Source organism: Prenolepis imparis, unplaced genomic scaffold (genome assembly GCF_030444845.1).
Source record: "Prenolepis imparis isolate NDT839.2.m4 unplaced genomic scaffold, iyPreImpa1.0 SCAF_7, whole genome shotgun sequence".
NCBI lineage: Eukaryota > Metazoa > Arthropoda > Insecta > Hymenoptera > Formicidae > Prenolepis > Prenolepis imparis.
Genome location: NW_028141165.1, coordinates 8,730,137 through 8,748,411, shown reverse-complemented (window position 1 = coordinate 8,748,411; position 18,275 = coordinate 8,730,137). Strand labels below are relative to the sequence as shown.

At 40.8% G+C, this 18,275-nt stretch overlaps 1 protein-coding gene and 2 long non-coding RNA genes across 12 annotated transcripts in view; 2 read left to right on the top strand and 1 right to left on the bottom strand.

Moving 5' to 3' along the window:
* Positions 1–18,275, bottom strand: part of Jbug (filamin-type immunoglobulin domains fbug) — a 35,827-nt gene that overhangs the window by 10,102 nt on the left and 7,450 nt on the right. For 3 of the 5 annotated variants that reach the window (XR_014425758.1, XM_083042847.1, XM_083042844.1), the window contains 13 exons: positions 17,482–17,861; positions 14,448–14,572; positions 13,930–14,060; positions 13,632–13,845; positions 13,429–13,546; positions 12,932–13,119; positions 12,559–12,714; positions 12,157–12,298; positions 11,877–12,082; positions 9,912–11,418; positions 9,697–9,832; positions 9,437–9,516; positions 9,202–9,369 (listed from right to left, as the gene is read on the bottom strand). Coding sequence is in view for 2 of the 5 variants with exons in the window: in XM_083042847.1 (XP_082898973.1) it covers positions 9,202–9,369; positions 9,437–9,516; positions 9,697–9,832; positions 9,912–11,418; positions 11,877–12,082; positions 12,157–12,298; positions 12,559–12,714; positions 12,932–13,119; positions 13,429–13,546; positions 13,632–13,845; positions 13,930–14,060; positions 14,448–14,572; positions 17,482–17,851 (3,541 nt within the window). In the remaining 3 variants the exon portion in view is untranslated. Of the gene's footprint in view, positions 1–372; positions 513–689; positions 827–9,201; positions 9,370–9,436; positions 9,517–9,696; positions 9,833–9,911; positions 11,419–11,876; positions 12,083–12,156; positions 12,299–12,558; positions 12,715–12,931; positions 13,120–13,428; positions 13,547–13,631; positions 13,846–13,929; positions 14,061–14,447; positions 14,573–17,481; positions 17,862–18,275 lie in introns of those variants that run through there. The other 2 variants (XM_083042846.1, XM_083042845.1) reach the window with 2 other exon arrangements.
* LOC145938932 (uncharacterized) lies at positions 129–8,190 on the top strand. 6 transcript variants are annotated; one of them, XR_014425763.1, is made up of 8 exons: positions 129–217; positions 339–1,359; positions 1,485–1,631; positions 1,721–2,989; positions 3,089–3,270; positions 4,346–4,574; positions 5,282–5,754; positions 6,935–8,190. It is a non-coding gene; the product is annotated as an uncharacterized LOC145938932 (long non-coding RNA). The 6 variants fall into 6 exon arrangements; XR_014425760.1 differs by having other exon boundaries at positions 1,774–2,989; positions 5,282–5,504; positions 6,935–8,188; XR_014425762.1 differs by having other exon boundaries at positions 2,763–2,989; positions 5,282–5,504; positions 6,935–8,179.
* On the top strand, positions 14,510–15,880 carry LOC145938933 (uncharacterized). Its single transcript, XR_014425765.1, has 3 exons — positions 14,510–14,603; positions 15,195–15,407; positions 15,613–15,880. It is a non-coding gene; the product is annotated as an uncharacterized LOC145938933 (long non-coding RNA).

Below are 18,275 nucleotides of genomic sequence, written 5' to 3'. Positions count from 1 at the left end.
GTTATAGATAACTAACTGTGTGTGTGTGTGTATTTAACATATAAATTTTATTATTTCCACTTTTACATAATCCCGCCAAATTTTATATTTCCCGCCGAATAATTAGGAAATATCTATATAGGGATTTTCAACAATTTCCGCAACTTGTCACCTGTCACGTGATTTGACAGGAGTGACACTTTGCAAATGGATGGTTTCGCGCTTCTCACATATCTTCGTAAGTAAATAACATTTTCTAGCTAACATTTTATCATCCCCGCGGTTCTTCGATCATGATAACAATATATTTTTGTGGTCGATATACGATATAAGGTCGCCGGTTTCGAATCGAATTCTAGATCCCCGGAAGTGCAACGTGACTCGTCCTCTAACCTTCCTGCCACGCGCACGACGCGCTGTCAAACCAGCTCTTTTCTCCTGGAAAAAAATCCACTGGTACGTCCAATTAATTCGCTCCAAAGAGTAGCGTCGCACGAAACAAGTTTGAACCTGCATCGAAACCGGTATAATAATCCCCGAAGAGTTCAATCTTCGAAATTATCTTCGTCGTGGAAAGAAAAGAAAAAAAACCGAGCCTCTCTTACTTCACTGTCGCGCATGACATCACGAGAAGGAAACTTGTTGGAATTCGGTTTGAATCCCGACAAGTCACAGAGGAAGAGACACTTATTAAGTATGTCGTCGATTACCTCGGCGAGTCGCGACGAGGGAGGAAACCTGGAAAGACGCTGGAAGAACCTAGATTACGAAGAAAAGGGGGAGAGAGAGAGGTAAGGGAGAGCTGCGCGGATGGATCCAGATTGATCTCGTGATGGAGCGAGGACGCACGAATGACAGATGCACCTGGACACAACGCGCATCGATCCTTCGTCGAGGATCTACACCGAGAAGAGAGGTCTGACGTCCCACCTCACTCTCGAGGATCGATTCTCTTGCTAAGGACGACGATCGCGACGTCGCCAGCTTCCCGCAGCTGCATCACGTTGTATAGAACGTATAGAAGAAGAGAATCTTCTTACGGAAGAAAGACCCCGAAGGAACACCGCGCACTCGAGAAACCACAGCACACAGCACAACCGAGAAGAAACGACCTCGACGACCCGCAGCGAACGCTGGATCTCGCGCGATCCGCGACGAAACGCAACACGGCGGACGGGACGACGAGCGTGTGTGTTGTGCGGTTGTGCGCGGCCCACCTTAGCTCGACTCGACTCGGGCCCAGAACCCAGGGCCGTATCATCCTCCTGGCTCGACCGAACTCGCCGGCGCCCCGTCACCCGTCACCGATACTGTACATAGCGACGGTCATTCTCACAATTACGCTTGACCTGTATTCCTAGCACATATTCAGCGACGAAGGTATGTTCATGACGCAAGATTATTCATTCAATTTTATTTCTGTCAAACGTCTCGAGATGAAGATTTCTGGAGATTTGTTAAGAATATATCCAAAGCTACTTTTTAAAAGAGTTTTGTAATTTTAGAGATATGATTTCAAATGATCTGCGATGTGAGAAAAGAGAGTGACACCGTTTTGGGGAGATCTTCTAAAGTCTAATTCTTCGCGATTGTATCTGGGATATAAATGTTAACTATTTCCAAGAGATCATTTTGGAGCAACCTGTTGAAAGGTAACAAAATTAAAACTGATCTTTTTATATATAACATAAACAAATCCTATTTATCTTCTAATTATTCTAATACGACTGTCCGATTCTAGATTCTACTCCCGTGTTGACATTGAACGAGATTCCTAGAGCGATTATGTTTCAGATTTTTCACCTCGAAGGGATCAACGATCGACCGATCTCAAATATCTTCACTTTCTCCGCCTGCGATCCATCGATCATGTTTTTCCACATTATTAGCGTACTTTTTATATAAAACATGAAATTCCCGTGCATTCGAAAGTCTACCTACAGGTACATGCGCGATGTCTCCATATTCATCATTACAGTCTATTTGCGACCCGCAATGTGGAGAAAGAGAAAGAATGAGAGAGAAAGAGAAGGGGAAAGGGGCCTTAACCGCGGGGCCTCGGCAGAACACGATACATCCGTTTCTCACTCACCCGACCGGCTGCAGTCGCGATCTCTCTCGCGGGATATCCGATCCGCGTATTTCGATACCTTCGGGCTGGGACCGTAAATAGAAAATCGGGCATTTCTCACGCGCGAGTCTCTCTCACGAGTGAAAAGAGAGACGAGCGTCTCTTTCTCTCTTTCAAAAACATGTCATTAAATTCCAATCCTCCGCGACGATCGCTCAATCATGCGACAATGTATTTTCGATCCTCTCGCCTTTTGATTAATGACCCGATCTTATCTATCACACGCTGGCTCTTTCGCAGAGAACCGGTGGGTAACGGCAAATAACGACGGCCGGTTGTATTTGCGCTACTTGTACAAGTGCATCTGACACTAGCATAACACACAATTTGCAGGAAGAAGAGTCTAGGACATGCGTGACCTTTCCGCGAGATGTGATTACATATATGAACGCTTTGACGTCCGCTCACACGCAGCTCTTACGTAACGCGACATGTTAATATTAACGTGAGGTCTGCGTGTTTGTCATAAGGATCGTAATTTATGCTCTTTTAGAGCGCGCGTCATGCGATTGCACTTGTACGAGAAACTGCAACGTTGTCCTTTCAGATGCAAATCACAGCTGGCGATCGTTAAAGACGTCGCGATAGAGAAGATCAGCTGATAATAAATTAGTCGGTGCTTCTCGATTGATATAATAATAATTCATTCCAGGTCGTCGAACGAGAATCTCGTGAATATTTCTATTCACCTGCAGTTTCCCAGATTCCCGGATAGCACATGTTGGTCTTCGCGGACATCAGCTGACGGTCACGCAAAGGACAAGAGTTACAACAACAATAATCTAGTCATAACGTCTTAGCGAGATAAAGGCTTGCCTAATTTTGGAAAAATGGACACGTGGAAAAGTTTGCGAATTTCATTTCGATTTTTAATTCAAGGTAACCCGCTTTCCGTCTTCTAAAGTTTAAAGTCGTTTAAATTGAGATTTCGATTGACATATACTGATAAGACGGTATTTTTTTTCTTTCATGCTGAAGTGCCGAGGCGTATACGCTACATTCTTTGGCGACGGAGAAGTTACGTCGAAGCGACCGTGCACGGTTGAATCGCTGCTGCATTCCCAGACATAACGGGTCGTCCGGCACGCAACCAGTAGATCCAAAATTGTCGAAAACATCCCTGCCTCACGTGCTACACCGAAAGTTCCAAGGTCGCATAGGTGGATAAAATGCGTATTTACACAAATCACGCGCGTATATTAATTAATTAATTAATTAATTCATAGTTCCGCCGCCGAAACGGAGTCAGTTAACTGTAACCCGAGAGTGAACTAATTAAAGAAATACGGATTTATCGAAGAACAGTTCTCGGAGATAGCATATCTCGAAATAGTTGCGCGTTAAATGAGAGATAAAAATGCGAGAGAGACGTTTTACGAGGTAGTTTAATATGTTAATCATATGGAGAAGGGGTATATAAAATGTCGAGGTATAATTCGCGAAAGATTAAATTCTTCACGTATGCGAGCAAGTAACGCTGATATTTCTCTGATGCGTAATCGAGTCACAGATGGACGATTGCAGCTGCGATCTTCATTGATTTTAATCATATTATAGCTTCGTCTTTATACATCGACATACAGGGTGTCCAAACCGCGATAATGCAAATTTAATTTCAAGAAAGGGGAGATCCATAACTCTAGAGATCTAAAAAATTGTCTCGGTATATAAAGATTTTACTGATTAAATATATAATAATTTCTAAACGGGAAGAAGAGAAATTTTACAAATATATTGATTCGTGTGAATGCAAAAAATTTTGAACGTGTGTAAAAATCTAAATTAAACTTACGTTAGAGAAAAGAATGAAGGCGCGAATTGTATATTTTAAATTATTTTTTCGAGACATCCTGTATATTTTGCGAACAATCAAAACAAATCCAATCGGTCTCGAGTTTCATGTTTCATTCCACATCGCGATCGACTATTGTTATTAAAATCGCAGGGAAGTGATGACATTTACATGTTGTAATAAGCGATTACGCACTTAAGCCAGCTGATTCGAGCATTGAAATCACCGACAGCGGAAATATCGCTTCTACCTTTTCCTCGATTTTCGTCTTAATTTTCTACGAACGTAAATTAATGGCATTTCGTGCGACAAGTTTCACTGTGGAATGAGAATTATATATCCCACGCGAATAAAGTGAAAGGGACTTCGAAAAAAATCGATCCCATGATTTATGGATTTATTTAGATCAACCTTGTATCAATATTTTTTTTTTTTTTTTTCAGTATCGAATGCTTCAATATTTTTTGGATCCTTGAATGTGTCGAGATCCTTGAGCGAGAATGACGGGGAAAATTTCGTCTCGGAATAAACCCACATCGCGATCATTCGAGCGAGTCAACTGCACTCGTTTGCGGGCATCGGTCGGTTAATTACAAGAGATTATGCTCTAAAGTTGCGGCTCATTATCAAAGTGCTTGAGCTAAGATGAAAATCTATGGAGCGTGTCGCCGGGTGAGAAAATTGTCCAACTTTAAATTGATCTTTTTAATTTATATTTCGAAATAGCTTTCGAAATAAAATTCACGTTTTCACCGATTTGTTATGTTTTCGATTTTATTTAATGACGCTTTTCTTTTTAATTAGATATCGACAAAATTTATTACTATTTTTTTTATGTTAGAGAAAGAGAGTCAGTTATTTTTTCAGCTATATTAAAGCGGGCAAAAGCTAATGTGCCGCTTAATTATCTCTCTCGAACTAATTGACTTCTTGATGAAGAGACGTAAAATTAACGGTGTTAAGTGCGCATCGCGTATATATAAGAAATGGCAGTCGACACGCGATCTCTTTCTATAATTGCAACCCGCGTGTGCGATTTTCTCTCATCGGTTGTCACGGTTTCCGGAGCTTCACGGTCAAATAGAAGTCTCGCTCGAATACTTTTATTAAACTCGTGTCGTGTCGTTATGCTATCGATTCCGTACCTGTACCTGTAGCTGTACCTGTCTCGCTGATTACATAAAGCGAAAAATTAACGATCTTGCTCTTGATTACAGTGATTATGTAAGAAAGCGGTCGGGTTTGGAAATTTAAGTGCGTGTCGCATCTCGAAAGAATTCGCATACATTGCAAACATCCGATTAATATTAAGATTGCATAAGAAATCTTTTTTTTTAATATTTGCATAAATTTTTAACTTTTGTATTTTTATTTTGCAGTTGTCATGCGGCTCTAGAGATTACGCGAGAGATCCGAAATTTTTAATTGATGGAGACCTGGCGTGTTCTACTTGCGTTCTTCAAGTAAGCGCGTTGCATGACTTTGCAACAAAGATAATCGACTGGCAGGCGAGACGCGGGGAGGACTTTCGGAAAAAGTAACACGGAGATAAAGTTGTACAAGACAGACCAGGAGGAGATCAGCGATAACTTTCCTGACTCGGTACAAGAAAGCATAAAAGCGCATTCCACGTGATTCGCGATCGGCGTGGCTGCACCTTTATGGGGTGTCGCGCAGGAAAACAACCGCGTTCGTTCGTTTCTTTCTTCGGATCGATGATAACGGTCCGCTCCGCTGTATGATTATGCGAAAGGAAGCAGAACCTAATATAAAATTCCGCAGAATGTAACCGGCAGAATATAACGACTGGTGGGCGCAAAAGGCGGATGAATATTCCGTTGCTATCTTTTTTGTAATTATCGTATTTATTTATTTAATTAATTACTAATTTAATTTATACATTCGCGTTTCTAGTCATTACGTTGTTTCTTCCTTTTTTTGTTTTAATAATGTAACTTTAAAGAAACGAATCGTGTGACTCACAAAGGGCACAACTAATATAGAAATTATACCGAGACACTAGGTGTTGCACAAGGTATACGACCGCGTGCTGAATTGTGTTTATAGTCACCTAGGTAGGTAGATAGAGAGCGGCTGTGCGTATCCTCATTCGTAACCAAATACGTCTGTACACCATAGGTTTCGTAGCCACACCTACGATCGTACACGGTATTCATTACTATGCTCATTTTCTATGCGCAATTTCCATAGCGGATGCAAATGAAATATCGACCGAAGGAATGCACCGAAGCTCTCTTGGGTCCAATTACGCAATACTCGACATACTCTCGTAAATTGCGAAGATCTTTATGTGTAATTTTTTCAAACAATGTGATGAGAAAGTTCTCCATTCATGTATGTGTGAGTCCGTATTGTGATATTTACACTCTTTAATTTATTTTTAATTAATTTTTATATTTCAATCTCTCTCTAAAAATTAATTTTAATTATTTTTTCGACTCGTATATATGTTGTACTCATATATCTTATAAGAAATTATCAGATAGCGACATTATAGAGAAAACAATTTGCCTTTACGAAACCTAAGTAAGTCGAGAAGTATCGAAAGACGCAGCAGAGAGAAGAACTGGTCGGTGGATTCTTCATTTCTCGTCAGTAATATGCGAGAGGAAAGGGTAGAGATAATAATGCGGTTACCCCGAGAGAGTGTATCGCTACTTCCCTGCGTGAACAACACGCAGTCACGACTGCGGAGAGTGCGCTATACATGGCATCCAAATAATATTATTCGTGCACGTGCAGTGGCGTAGCGGAGTTATGTATCCTCTACGGACAACACACATACAATAATTTCACTTTCTCAACACATTTCTTCTCTTCTCGAAGAGAAGCTTCTAACTTTTGTCCTTCAATAATTGGATAAATTAATAAATATAGATATCAAACATAAATAGATCTAAAAAAATTATTCGGATTTAACTTTAATTTCAAGTAAAATTTTGATCGCGAAAAATTAAATATAAATCAATTACATGTGAAATATTTATTGCTGATTGTACGTTTTTTTCTAGTGCGTTCTTACTGGAAGCTGGATCTCTACACTGTCTTACGATCGAGACGCAATAGTGGTAACGTGACTTTAAACGGCATGAGAGGAGAGACGGACGTCTCGTCATTCGGTCATTGTGGCTCGCGGCCTCGCGACGATGGGATAGCGGCGGAAAAATTTGCGTCGAGGAAGAAGCCGGGACGAAGAAAACGATGACGTCGCATATGGGTCAGTGGGACGTCACGTGAATGCGTGAAATCGCAAGTCAACGACCTGCTCGATGACCCGCTGACTTAGAGACACGCTTGCTTCGCGCGCCTGGGACACGGATGAACTCGATCACCCTGTGTACATTCCTGCGAATGGCTTCTCGTTCGAAGGAAGAGTATGCGAAGCACGAAAAGTAGCGTGAAACGCTTAGAGGCGCTTATTATACGGAGGAGTACGATAATTGCATGCATTCTCATACGGCGAGAGGAAAGAAAACACGCTTCTTCATGGCAAAACTCTAAAATCAGTTAGAACGGAAATGATTTTTCGAAATTTTCAATCTTCAATATTAAGATCAGAATACTAAATTAATTATATATTAAGATATACCTCCGCGTGAAAGGATAGTCGTAAATGAGTTTCTCTCGCTCGTCGAAGGACCACATTGTGTATACCTATGGTAGGGTTTCTTCAGCGTATTGAGCAAGATAAGAGGCGGAGGTTTTGCAAGTCGCGCTGTCGTTTGCAGATATTGCAGAGGCTGTTTTTAAAAGTTACCGCGGACCGTGAAGCAGACGCGAAAGAGGATACCGGAAGTCGCTTACGACATCTTTCCCCGACCGCGCGATAGTCAACAGGAAATCAAGCCGCGCGGAGTAGCCTAACAGTACTAAAGGTCATAAGAAAAATAACGCTTCGTAGCGTAACGTAGTGAATGATTTCCATGATAAGATCGCGGCGAGTATATATGTACCTACATTGTGAATTGTGTGCTCGCGCGCGCGTGAGAGAGGAGAAGTATACATTCTACTTATGGTTGATGTAGCGAAGCATGACGGAACTCAAGGTGGATCCGTGCCAATGGCGTACTATTTAGCGAATACTTATGCGTAATACTTTCCTGAATATTGTATAAGCTAATATTTGAAATTTTAATGAGCCACATGTGTCTCTCTTTCGCAAATTTGAATTAAGAAAAATTGAATGCATATTACAATTAAATGAAAATAAATCGAAATAATTTGATATAATCATGATTGATTAACAACGCTACTTTTGTATATACAAAGAAATTAAGTATCAAAAGATTCAAAAGATATCGCAATTGTAAAAAAAAAATTAACTATAAAATATTTACAAACGAGCATATTAAATAAAAAAATAGATTATTAAATTATAATAATAAAAAATATTTTTGGAAACAAGAACTGTGTTTTACAATAAAAGCTTGCTCATAAGTTTATTAAAAATATTAACGAAAATATGCTGTAATGTGATATGTATAATTATGACATTTTCAAACTTCTTTATAATCTAAAATTTATTTAATAAACTGTAAGCATATATATATTCTTCGCTTCACATATATAAAAATATTTATAAATGAATCATTTTAAAGCAACTTGCTTCGATTCGCAATAAGTGGCAATTATATCGACGCATTAATTCTGATTCATGTGTATATCGATGAGAGCGGCTTCGAAGCTCAGATCATCGTTCGCGCGACGTACTTTTAAACAACATTTCAACGTTGAATGCGCATTCCAGCTTCTTTAATAGTGACGGTAAAGACTATCGTGCATTCCAGGGGATATGTGTATCCGTGCACGTGCATGCACGTGTACGTGCGCGTATACGTGGTAGGAATATATTCTAGCGAGGAGAAGCGTCGAAGGTCGCCACCACGTCGGAATTTGACGAAAGAAAGGCACACGCTAAAAATCGTACCGTGAAAATTAAGATATTCGCGGTGAGGTAGCAGTGGTAGCGATCGCAAATGCCGGATACGAAGACAGCGTAGAGTATTACGCGAATGAAACGGGATAAATGTCTGAGTTCTAACGGTGCTCCAATTGTGGAAGGAGAAACTCGCAAACTTCGTTTAAACCTAACTCTTCGAAATACGGAATATAAATAGCTAAAACAGTAATGATTTTTTCCAAGGTCCTTTATATTAAATTTTGATATTTGATGATTCCCGAATAAAGTTGCATTTTTTTAGAGATTTTTTAACAGCGTTCAAGAGTTTTATTTGTGTAGAGAGTTGAGATATTATACAAGTATCATAAAGTGACTTACCAGGGATGACTTCCCCGTTGAACGTCATTTCGACCAAGTGCGTGACCGCTTCGTGTGGCACGAACGACGCCAGGAAACGCTGACTACCTAGCGCTCTCACAAAACTCGTAACGTGTCCCCCGTTCACGAGGATCTCCAAGTTTCCCGAGCCGGCTCTCGATCCGTCAACTGATAAAACGTCCTTCATTATCGAGTGCACTTAGAGTTTCACAGTCGCGCACAGTCAGATACGTACTTTCAAATTCCACCGGCTGGTTCACCACTCCGTTCGGGATGTTCCCAACTTGTATAGCTCGAGCGTTGTACGCTTGCGATCTAAAATTTACGTAAACATCTTGTATCATCGAAATTTTCTCATTCCAATCTTTCAGTAAATATTTAATATATAACAATCCTCTGAATTTAATTTTAGATTTTTTTTTACTGAAAATATATATCGATTATGTTAGTTTCTGAAAAACATTCCTCTATAATAAAATTTGCCATTCTACGAACCTGAAGGGCGATCCCTTGATGTGCTGGCCGTTCTCCAGGACTTGGATGACGTGTTCGCCGACCTCCTCGGCGGTGATGGTGTATGTCAAGCCACGCAGCTTCGATTTCTGTACCGGAACAGTCTTACCGCTGGGACCTGCGAAAAGTACGAAACCGGATGTCATCGTGCATTCGCGACACGCATCATTGACGTCGAAAGTCGCATCGATATTTACCGGTAACGGTGACGGACACCTTATTGGGATCCACGCCGGAGTTGACGCTGAAAGTGGTCGGCCGATGTACCGGCAGCGTTTCCAGCGCGCTTCCGGTGGCGATGGCCGAGCTCGTCGTTCTGCCGGACGGTGCGGATACGTAAACGGAACCGCCGTTATTCAGGTATCTGTCGTGCGTCGCAGTACCGTCTGTCGTGTCTACGCTCTTGCCATAGTAGTTGTTCTTGTTCTTCAGGATACCGTGATGACGAGTGGTCGTCTGACCACCGTCGTATTTTTGTCCGGCGCCGTAATCGGGACTTGAAGATTTCTGCACGGACGAGTAACTCGTCGTCGCGGAGTGCGTCGACACATTCTTCGTGACGTGACTCTGCCCGTTCTTGTAATTGTTGTTCAGAAAGTTGTTGTTCGGGCTGTTATTCCGATTCTCCGCGGCCGGCGAGTTGTTGGTCAGATTCGCTAGGGATTCTAAACTGCCGTACGATAGTAGGGACTTCGTCTTGGCGATCGCGTCCCAGGAATCACGCCTGGAAGCGCTGCCCACCATCGAAGACACCCGTACGTTGCTGCTGGTATCGACAACGCCGTTGTCAATAGATCCACGCTTGTTGAATGACGCGTCCTTATCGCTGATTCTCGGACTGAAGCTGCGATTTACAGGACTCTGGACGGGACTCGTGGTGTTGCGATAAGGACTCGAGCGCGGCGGCGAGTGCGATCTCTTCAGAGATCCCGAGTTATAGACATCTCTGGATTCTTTGATAACGGATCCGATCGGACTCGCATCTGGCGATCGCGATCTATTCAGTGTACTAGACGAATAAATATCCTTGGACTCCTTGATGAGGGTAGGACTCTGCAGATTCGTATGATTATACGCGCTACCGTAAATGCCCTTCGTCTCCTTTAGCACCGACGGGCTGTGCATGTTCCTCTGTACAGGACTGTGATTGAGATGATTCGGCGAGAGGGTACGATTCACCGAGCTGGTGCCGTGGTAGCTCGAGGTGGTGGAATTCTCGGTGATATAGTTGTTGGACGTTTTGTAGGTTGGGCTAGTCTGATGGATCGGCGAATAACCACGCTGCGTTGGACTGATGGATTTATATACAGTAGACGTATATAACTTTTGGGTCGGGCTGGTTCGTTCCGTCGCGGAAATATTTAATCCGTTCATTCGTCGTTCCAGGGAGGATACCTTGGATCGCTCTAGGCTGGACGTGGACTCCTTCGATCTTCGAGAACCTTTTTGCGTGCCTACTCGTATAGAGAACGGCGAACCACGCACATCCGAGCCGTTAAAGTACATGTACACCCTGTACTTGCCTGCGTCGCCGGGCACAAAGGACACACGGTACTGCATGTGTCCAAAGTCCTCTATCCGGTAAGGTACCGACTGCTTGTCGTGGACGATGTCGATGATCACGTCGCCGAGTCCGCCGGTTCCCCGCGCGTCGACGATGAAGGAGAATGGTTGCCCGGGCATGGCACCGTCAGTGTCCAAGAGCTAAACATTTTTAATATTATATTATTTTCACAACTAATGATATATTATTTTGATTTAATAGAGAAACTAATTAATAATGTGTATCAGTTATATAAAATAGAAATTATATATAAATGCTATAAAAAAGCATAGATTATATAAATATATTTATTATATTTACTATAAATTTACCATATCTAAAGATGTATCGAGGAAAATTTTTACAGACTAGAGCACGTTACACATAATTAATTCTAGTTTGGCGTTCTAATTATTCTTTTTTAATACTAAATATATAATTATCATAAACAGTGATTGTAACATATGTAATTTGGTTTTCTGCTCATAAATTATTAATCACGAATCGATTATATCGATTGAAAATTCTGCAATTAACAGATTACAAATTTAGATGGTAAAAACGCGCATCTACCTATTACTAACGACAATGAATCATATTGTCGATCAAATCATATTACCTTGATTCCATTAGGATCAAACACGAAGCAAGTGAAGGGACCGCCCTGTATGTGATTTCCTTTATGTGTTATTGCAATGCTCCATTCTCCCGTCTCGTCGGGCTGGAAGGTCGCCGTATGAACTCCATCCTTCTCCTTGACGGGACACGGCAGAGATCTACCGGTCGGAGACCACGCGGTCACGTCAATACCATCATGACTAGTTCCTAAACAAAACGAAATTCCAACATTCTGACCTTGTCGAGAAGAAATCCTTTTTCGTATCTCTGTAGGTACATACCGTAACTGTTGACTAGAACTTCGACGATAGATCCTATGGCGCAAGGATCCATACCCGGGGATTTGATTTTCGTCAAAGGCGGCAGAACTCTAAAATAATAGGGGCACCCGTTCACCAGCTCGCCATCGTTGTACACCATTAGCTGAAAAGCGAAAAATAAATTTCAGTAATACAGAAGATAATATTTAATATCTCGTGCTATATATTTTTATTTATAATTTTCTAAGAGCTCCGAAATTCGAAATGGAAAGATTAAGATCGGATTAAATAAGTCTTAAGAAGTCTTAAGAATTCGTAGATTTAAAGAGCCAATTAAATTTAAATTTAATTTCTTAATTTAGATTTAATTATCAAGGTAAAGATTCGAATATATTTTCTAATTATGTTATCCTTTGAACAAACCTTGTGCATGCCAACTTCTGTAGGTACGAAGGTACCTTTGCCGTGAACTCCGTTCCACGTAAGTCTGCATTCCACGCGTCCGCTGGGACTAATGATTTCGCCGCGCACCTCCCTCGCATTTACATCTTTGGTGAGCATCTCTAGCTTAAAATGTGCCTGCAATCATACAATGTCTTTATTGTCAAAATAACATGATCGAAAAGATGGATATTTTGCGATGGTTTCATCGATTGAACGAGCCACGATTTGACAGATAAGGCGGAACCGAGATGAAGAAACTGTGAAGAAACTGTGAGGCGGAGGTGAAAATTCGTGAATGCTGTTTACAATTAGCGGCGGAGATATGTAATTAACAAACAATGACTTGACCAACCGGCTGTTGCACTCGGGCGGATGTACTATCGATGTGCACGGCGATCTGTTGGCTCGCTTGAGGGCGAGGCTTCACCCATTGAAAGTACGCCGCGTACGCCATCACGCCTAAATGCTCCACGTTCTGGTCCGCCATGTCTTTCGCCTTCAAGATCGGCTCCACGCCTAGTTTCTTGCCGCCGTCGATACCTTACAGAAAAATATACATCGTTCGATTGATTCACAGACAGGCAAATTTTACTAATAAAAATAATACTAATAAAAATAAATCAACTGTTGCTCTCTTTTTTAGGAATTTATTTGTAATAAAATGTATTCAATTTTATATATATATATATATATATATATATATATAATTTATTAAATATTATATATACATATATATAAATTTATTAATTATTTTTTATATTATGTTGCACATGATTTCTTAGAAATGACATGTTATTTTTATTTAATATCACGTATCAAAATGTGAGAACATATTTATGAACATCTTACCCATTTGCAAATTATGTTCCCAAGCGGACGGGTCGGTGTCGAGTTTCTCATAGGGTGGCGCCGGACCACCCAGATTTCTCACGATTCCGCAGAGAACTCTACCATCGTTCCAGTCCGTCTGTGGAAAGCGGAATAATTGAATATCACCGTAGACTCTATTATACCGAAGTACTGTTAAGCCGAGACGCCTCAACTCCACCCACCGTGAAGTTCCGTATCGAGGTATGTGATAATTGCGAATTGACCCATCGTAGCGTTGCGTGGAAGCCCGGCGAGCTTTCCTTCATAAAGTACGACAAGTAGGTCATTCCCGAGAGCTCGTCCAAGTAAGGCGATGCCAGATACTCCGGCTCCAGCACCATGGGAATGTCGAACTCCCGTTTCGATATCTCCATGGCCTTGCGACAGTTGTAAACGCTACAAATTTACGCAAATTAAAATATATAATGTTAGATCAATATAGTAATATGATATACATGACGTTATTATTATTTGTTTTACCTATCGTCCGGATCTAGTTGCCGCCAATGAGGGAACAGACCAGGCTTACAATAATCCAAAAGCGCGCTCAGATACACGCCCGAGTTCCAGTCGGTGGTAAAATTGTTGACTCTACATTCCGACAAGACAGCCTGAAAAAATACAGAATAGCTTTGAAGAGCGAACTGAATAAGGCGCCGCCTTAATAATAAATTATTAGCGAGCGATTATTATTATTATTATTATTCTTAAAATCAAACGAACTGCGAGATACGCCAGAGATCGGATTCGTTCAAAGGTCGGAGGCAGGCATAAATTAGCGCGTGCATATATTATTATCGCGACTATGCAAGCGCTAACTTATGCGGTCGGCGTCTCTGAACTCTTTCGTAACGAAAACGCTCGCGTAATATTAATATATACTTATATGTACGTGGACTCGTATATGCGAGACAATGATATCTCTCTATATGATTTTATGGCCGCGATGCCGCGACCTCGACGGCAGCAATTATATCGCGTGTACGTATATTACTGACCTTGAGCCATGCGAGCATGAGTTTCCTCGGCGGGAACTTGGACTTGCCGATTTGATATCGCACGATGAGCGACCATATGAGGCCCAGGATCAGCTTCAGGTTGCCGTTCACGATATCCACGTTACCTGGAAGAAAAAAATAAGTTGAGTTTAAATGGTGAGTATAATAAACAATAATGAACGGTAAAATGTCATAAGAGGAAGGAAATGGATTTGATTTATATACGTCGGTCTGAATTTTTTTTCGTTCTTTTCGTCTGGAAATAACGGACTAGTACGCACGAAGAAGCAATTTAATTCCTAGAGAGAAAGAGAGAAGAGAGACAGAAAGAGAAGGCACGTGTTCACGCATCGTTCCGTAGTCGTAATTACACGGGAAAGATTTACGATGATTTTGAAGAACAAGTTTGAGGATTTAATTCTTTATTGTTACTGATTCTCTCGCGACTGATGTTGGGTATCATCACATAAAAGAAAGTGGATGCGCTAGTCGTGAGAACTTGCACGCGTTTCAACAGATCGTGTAATAAAAATTCCATAGACTCTTAAAAGAGTATCTTTATCATCAGATTTTCTACGAGAGACAGAATACTTCCTTCTGCAAAGACTCTCGTTAATTCTAAATTTTTTCTTGCTCTATAGTTGAAGATATTTTAATTACAGATTGTCAGAACCTTTTCGATTTATTATTTTAATAAAATTAAAAATTGCGCGTCTTTCTAGCTCGCATGTATTCTTCACTTTTAAGCGCGAGATAAGCTTCTCGCTCTCATCTTGGTCTTACGATCATCTCAACTGGTATCATTCGTGCACCATTGCGATGCAATAACAAGCGTGCGCATTCACGACAAAGACGATGACCACGACAACAACAACGACGCGGTGGCGGTTTTCAGCGGCCTCGTAGGCGCCAACGGTGCGACACAGGAAAGGCAACGACCTCGAAGTTCCGATTCGCGAGGTGTGTATGTGTGTATGAGACGCGAAAAGGAAAGAGACCAGCGCGGGGATCATTAAAATCTAGACGGTGCGCAATAAATCGCGACGCGTGAACGCGCAACGTTCGGAGCTTATAATTTTTTTCCCTGGATCTTTTTGTATAATTTCGTATATATTTAATCAAAAATTCTCATCTCTTTTAAATCGTTCGCTGGAATTTTTTGCAGATCCTAAAGGCAACCCGTCCATGGACACGGTCAAGGGAAACCTGTGGAGCGGCGCGACGATGCGTCACGTTTCGCGACGTCACGTTATAATACAATCGCGAGATAGAGACACAAAGAGTAAAACCTTCGGGCATAGCCAAAAGACAGATATTTGCTCGACGATGACCCGCATGCTCGAGAAACGATTACGTCCACATGTGATCGCGTGCTGACTCACAGGTGGGATAACGCTGGGATAAGCGGTGTTATTGTATTACACTAGCCAGAGTCCGAGGAAAACGTATTACCTGCACCAACGTGTGCCAGGTAATGGGCCGGATCGCCGCCGATACTTCCGAGCAGGAAAATTATCCTTTCAGCGCGCGCTCTCGCAGTCTACGATGTCTCGAAAAATCGAATAATTAAATAAAAGTCAAAAATAAAAATAAAAAAATAATAAAAATAATAATAAATAAAAATAATTAATAATAATAAAAATTGAAAACAGAATTTTAATCGTAAAAGAAAAAAACACAGAGAGAAGAGAATTTGAGGAATTCAAATTGAATCGTAAAAGAACATATGGACAGTATTCGATAATTTATGCAACGAAAGTATAAGGGAAAAATTAAAAGCGATCAACGCGTATAGATTGGCGAGGCATAAACGTAGTATTCGTATACACGATCCTTTAATCGGCGGCGAAGGAAGACGGGCGCTTTTCTAGCGATTGCTCATTACTTGAGGAATGCATCGTGGCGGCTCTCTCATACTTTGATTGCGTATCATTATTAATGATGCGTCTCTCACGCGTGCGTATTTTTCCCGCATGCCACCGCAGAAGAGAGTTAATGATCACGAAGAGCTCCTCCCACGTGGCTTATTTACCCGCTTGGCGATCGACGACAAACTGAAAGAACGAACATGTTGCGAGATACGAAATCGACAAAAACAATGTTATATAAGGAAAGAAATAAATGAAAATACATAATGAAAAACGGAAGGAAAAACACATTCAAGCGATATAAACATTACTCGTACTTATTGTTAGATAGATCGTGATCACAGAATATAAAACATCACTAACACAGAAATATTATTCTATTGTAGTATAATATTAGTATTAATATTCAAATTCGACTCAGAGTATAAAAATAAAATTCGCTCTTTACACAATCTGTATTAATAAAACTTAATTAGAGTTTTATTAATTTTTTTCTTTGAATAAAATAATCTTGAAGTAAACGAGCTCTCGCTTCTTCTTTTAATATGCTACTACGAGAAATTTACGATAGAAAGATTTAAAATATAGCTTTTTGATTTTTTTTTCTAAATTAACATTCATCTATTACTGGATACTTTGAATTACAAACTGGATATTCATTGTAAACGCAAGTCGCGGCGATCGCTCGTCGTTCCAATTACGCTTCGTAATTGAACGTTGAGCGCGTGCAACACCTTGACGATCTTGCGCGACCGTGGACGGACGGTCGGCCTTCGTTTCTCGTAATTCGTACCCTTGCAATTTTCATCAATTTCTTGTAAAAACACGGTATTTATCTACGTTGTAGATCGTATGCAAAAAAGTCCATTTCTTTCTATCGTATCTATTACCATAAACGTCGCAAATAAAATGTATATATATTATTATTATTTATAATATACATATATATTATAAACATTTAAATATAATTATTAATTAAAGTATTATTAATATTTCAATAATTTATTACATTATTTTTAATCATTCATTATTCATGATTTTATTTTAATCACGATTTATTATAAAGACTCTACTAAAATTAATGTATAATCGACTGATATCAAATTTGCTGCGCATAATAATTATATTTTTGGCAAAGAGCGAAGGATTGAATACAGTTTGCTTACCGATATTGACGAGCTTGACACCATCGGCCTCGATAGCTTGCAACGCCGTGGATACGTTTTCCAGGTGATGATGTTGATTCGCCGGTCGCGGGTTCCATCGCGGCAGACGGCGTTTCGTGAGCACCTCGACCAGGACGCAGAGACGCGTGCCGTCTCGAAAGTCCTCGGCGAGGTCCAGCACGGGGCCGCCGCCCACGTCGCCGGCGTGCTTCAGATGCTCGTTCACCCAGTTACGAAAGGTGTTGGCCTGAATCTCCACCCAGAGGTCCTCGTGGCCCTTGATCGGCATCCCTTTCGCGGCCGTGCCCTCGGCCGAGCGGGCCACCAGACCCACCAGCTGTTCCGGTCGCAGCTGCTCGGTCGACTGCATTCTCGCGTTCCTGCCGATGAAGTCACGTGATTAAAAACCTTGTATATACTTGTCAAATATATATCGCCATCGAGCGATACGCTACAACTCGATAAGAATTCGTTTACATAATTTTGTATCTTGCTTTCCCTTATATATCAAACATTAAATCAGATCGAAAAAAAGTTAGAGTTATTTACACAGTTATTTGTACATATATATTAAATTCTGCATTTCTCTTTCTCTTTTTCTTGTTAATCTCAACTTTATCAATAAATCCTTCGATGAAGAGATATGAATTTCCTTTAATATATATTTAATGTTGAGAAAAAGAGAAAGAAAATCATAGTGATATTAAATCTTGAATTGAAATTGATAGCGAATTAAAGTTGATTCACGAATATGCCATGATTTTATTACAGTCAAATAATTTCAATTAAACAAA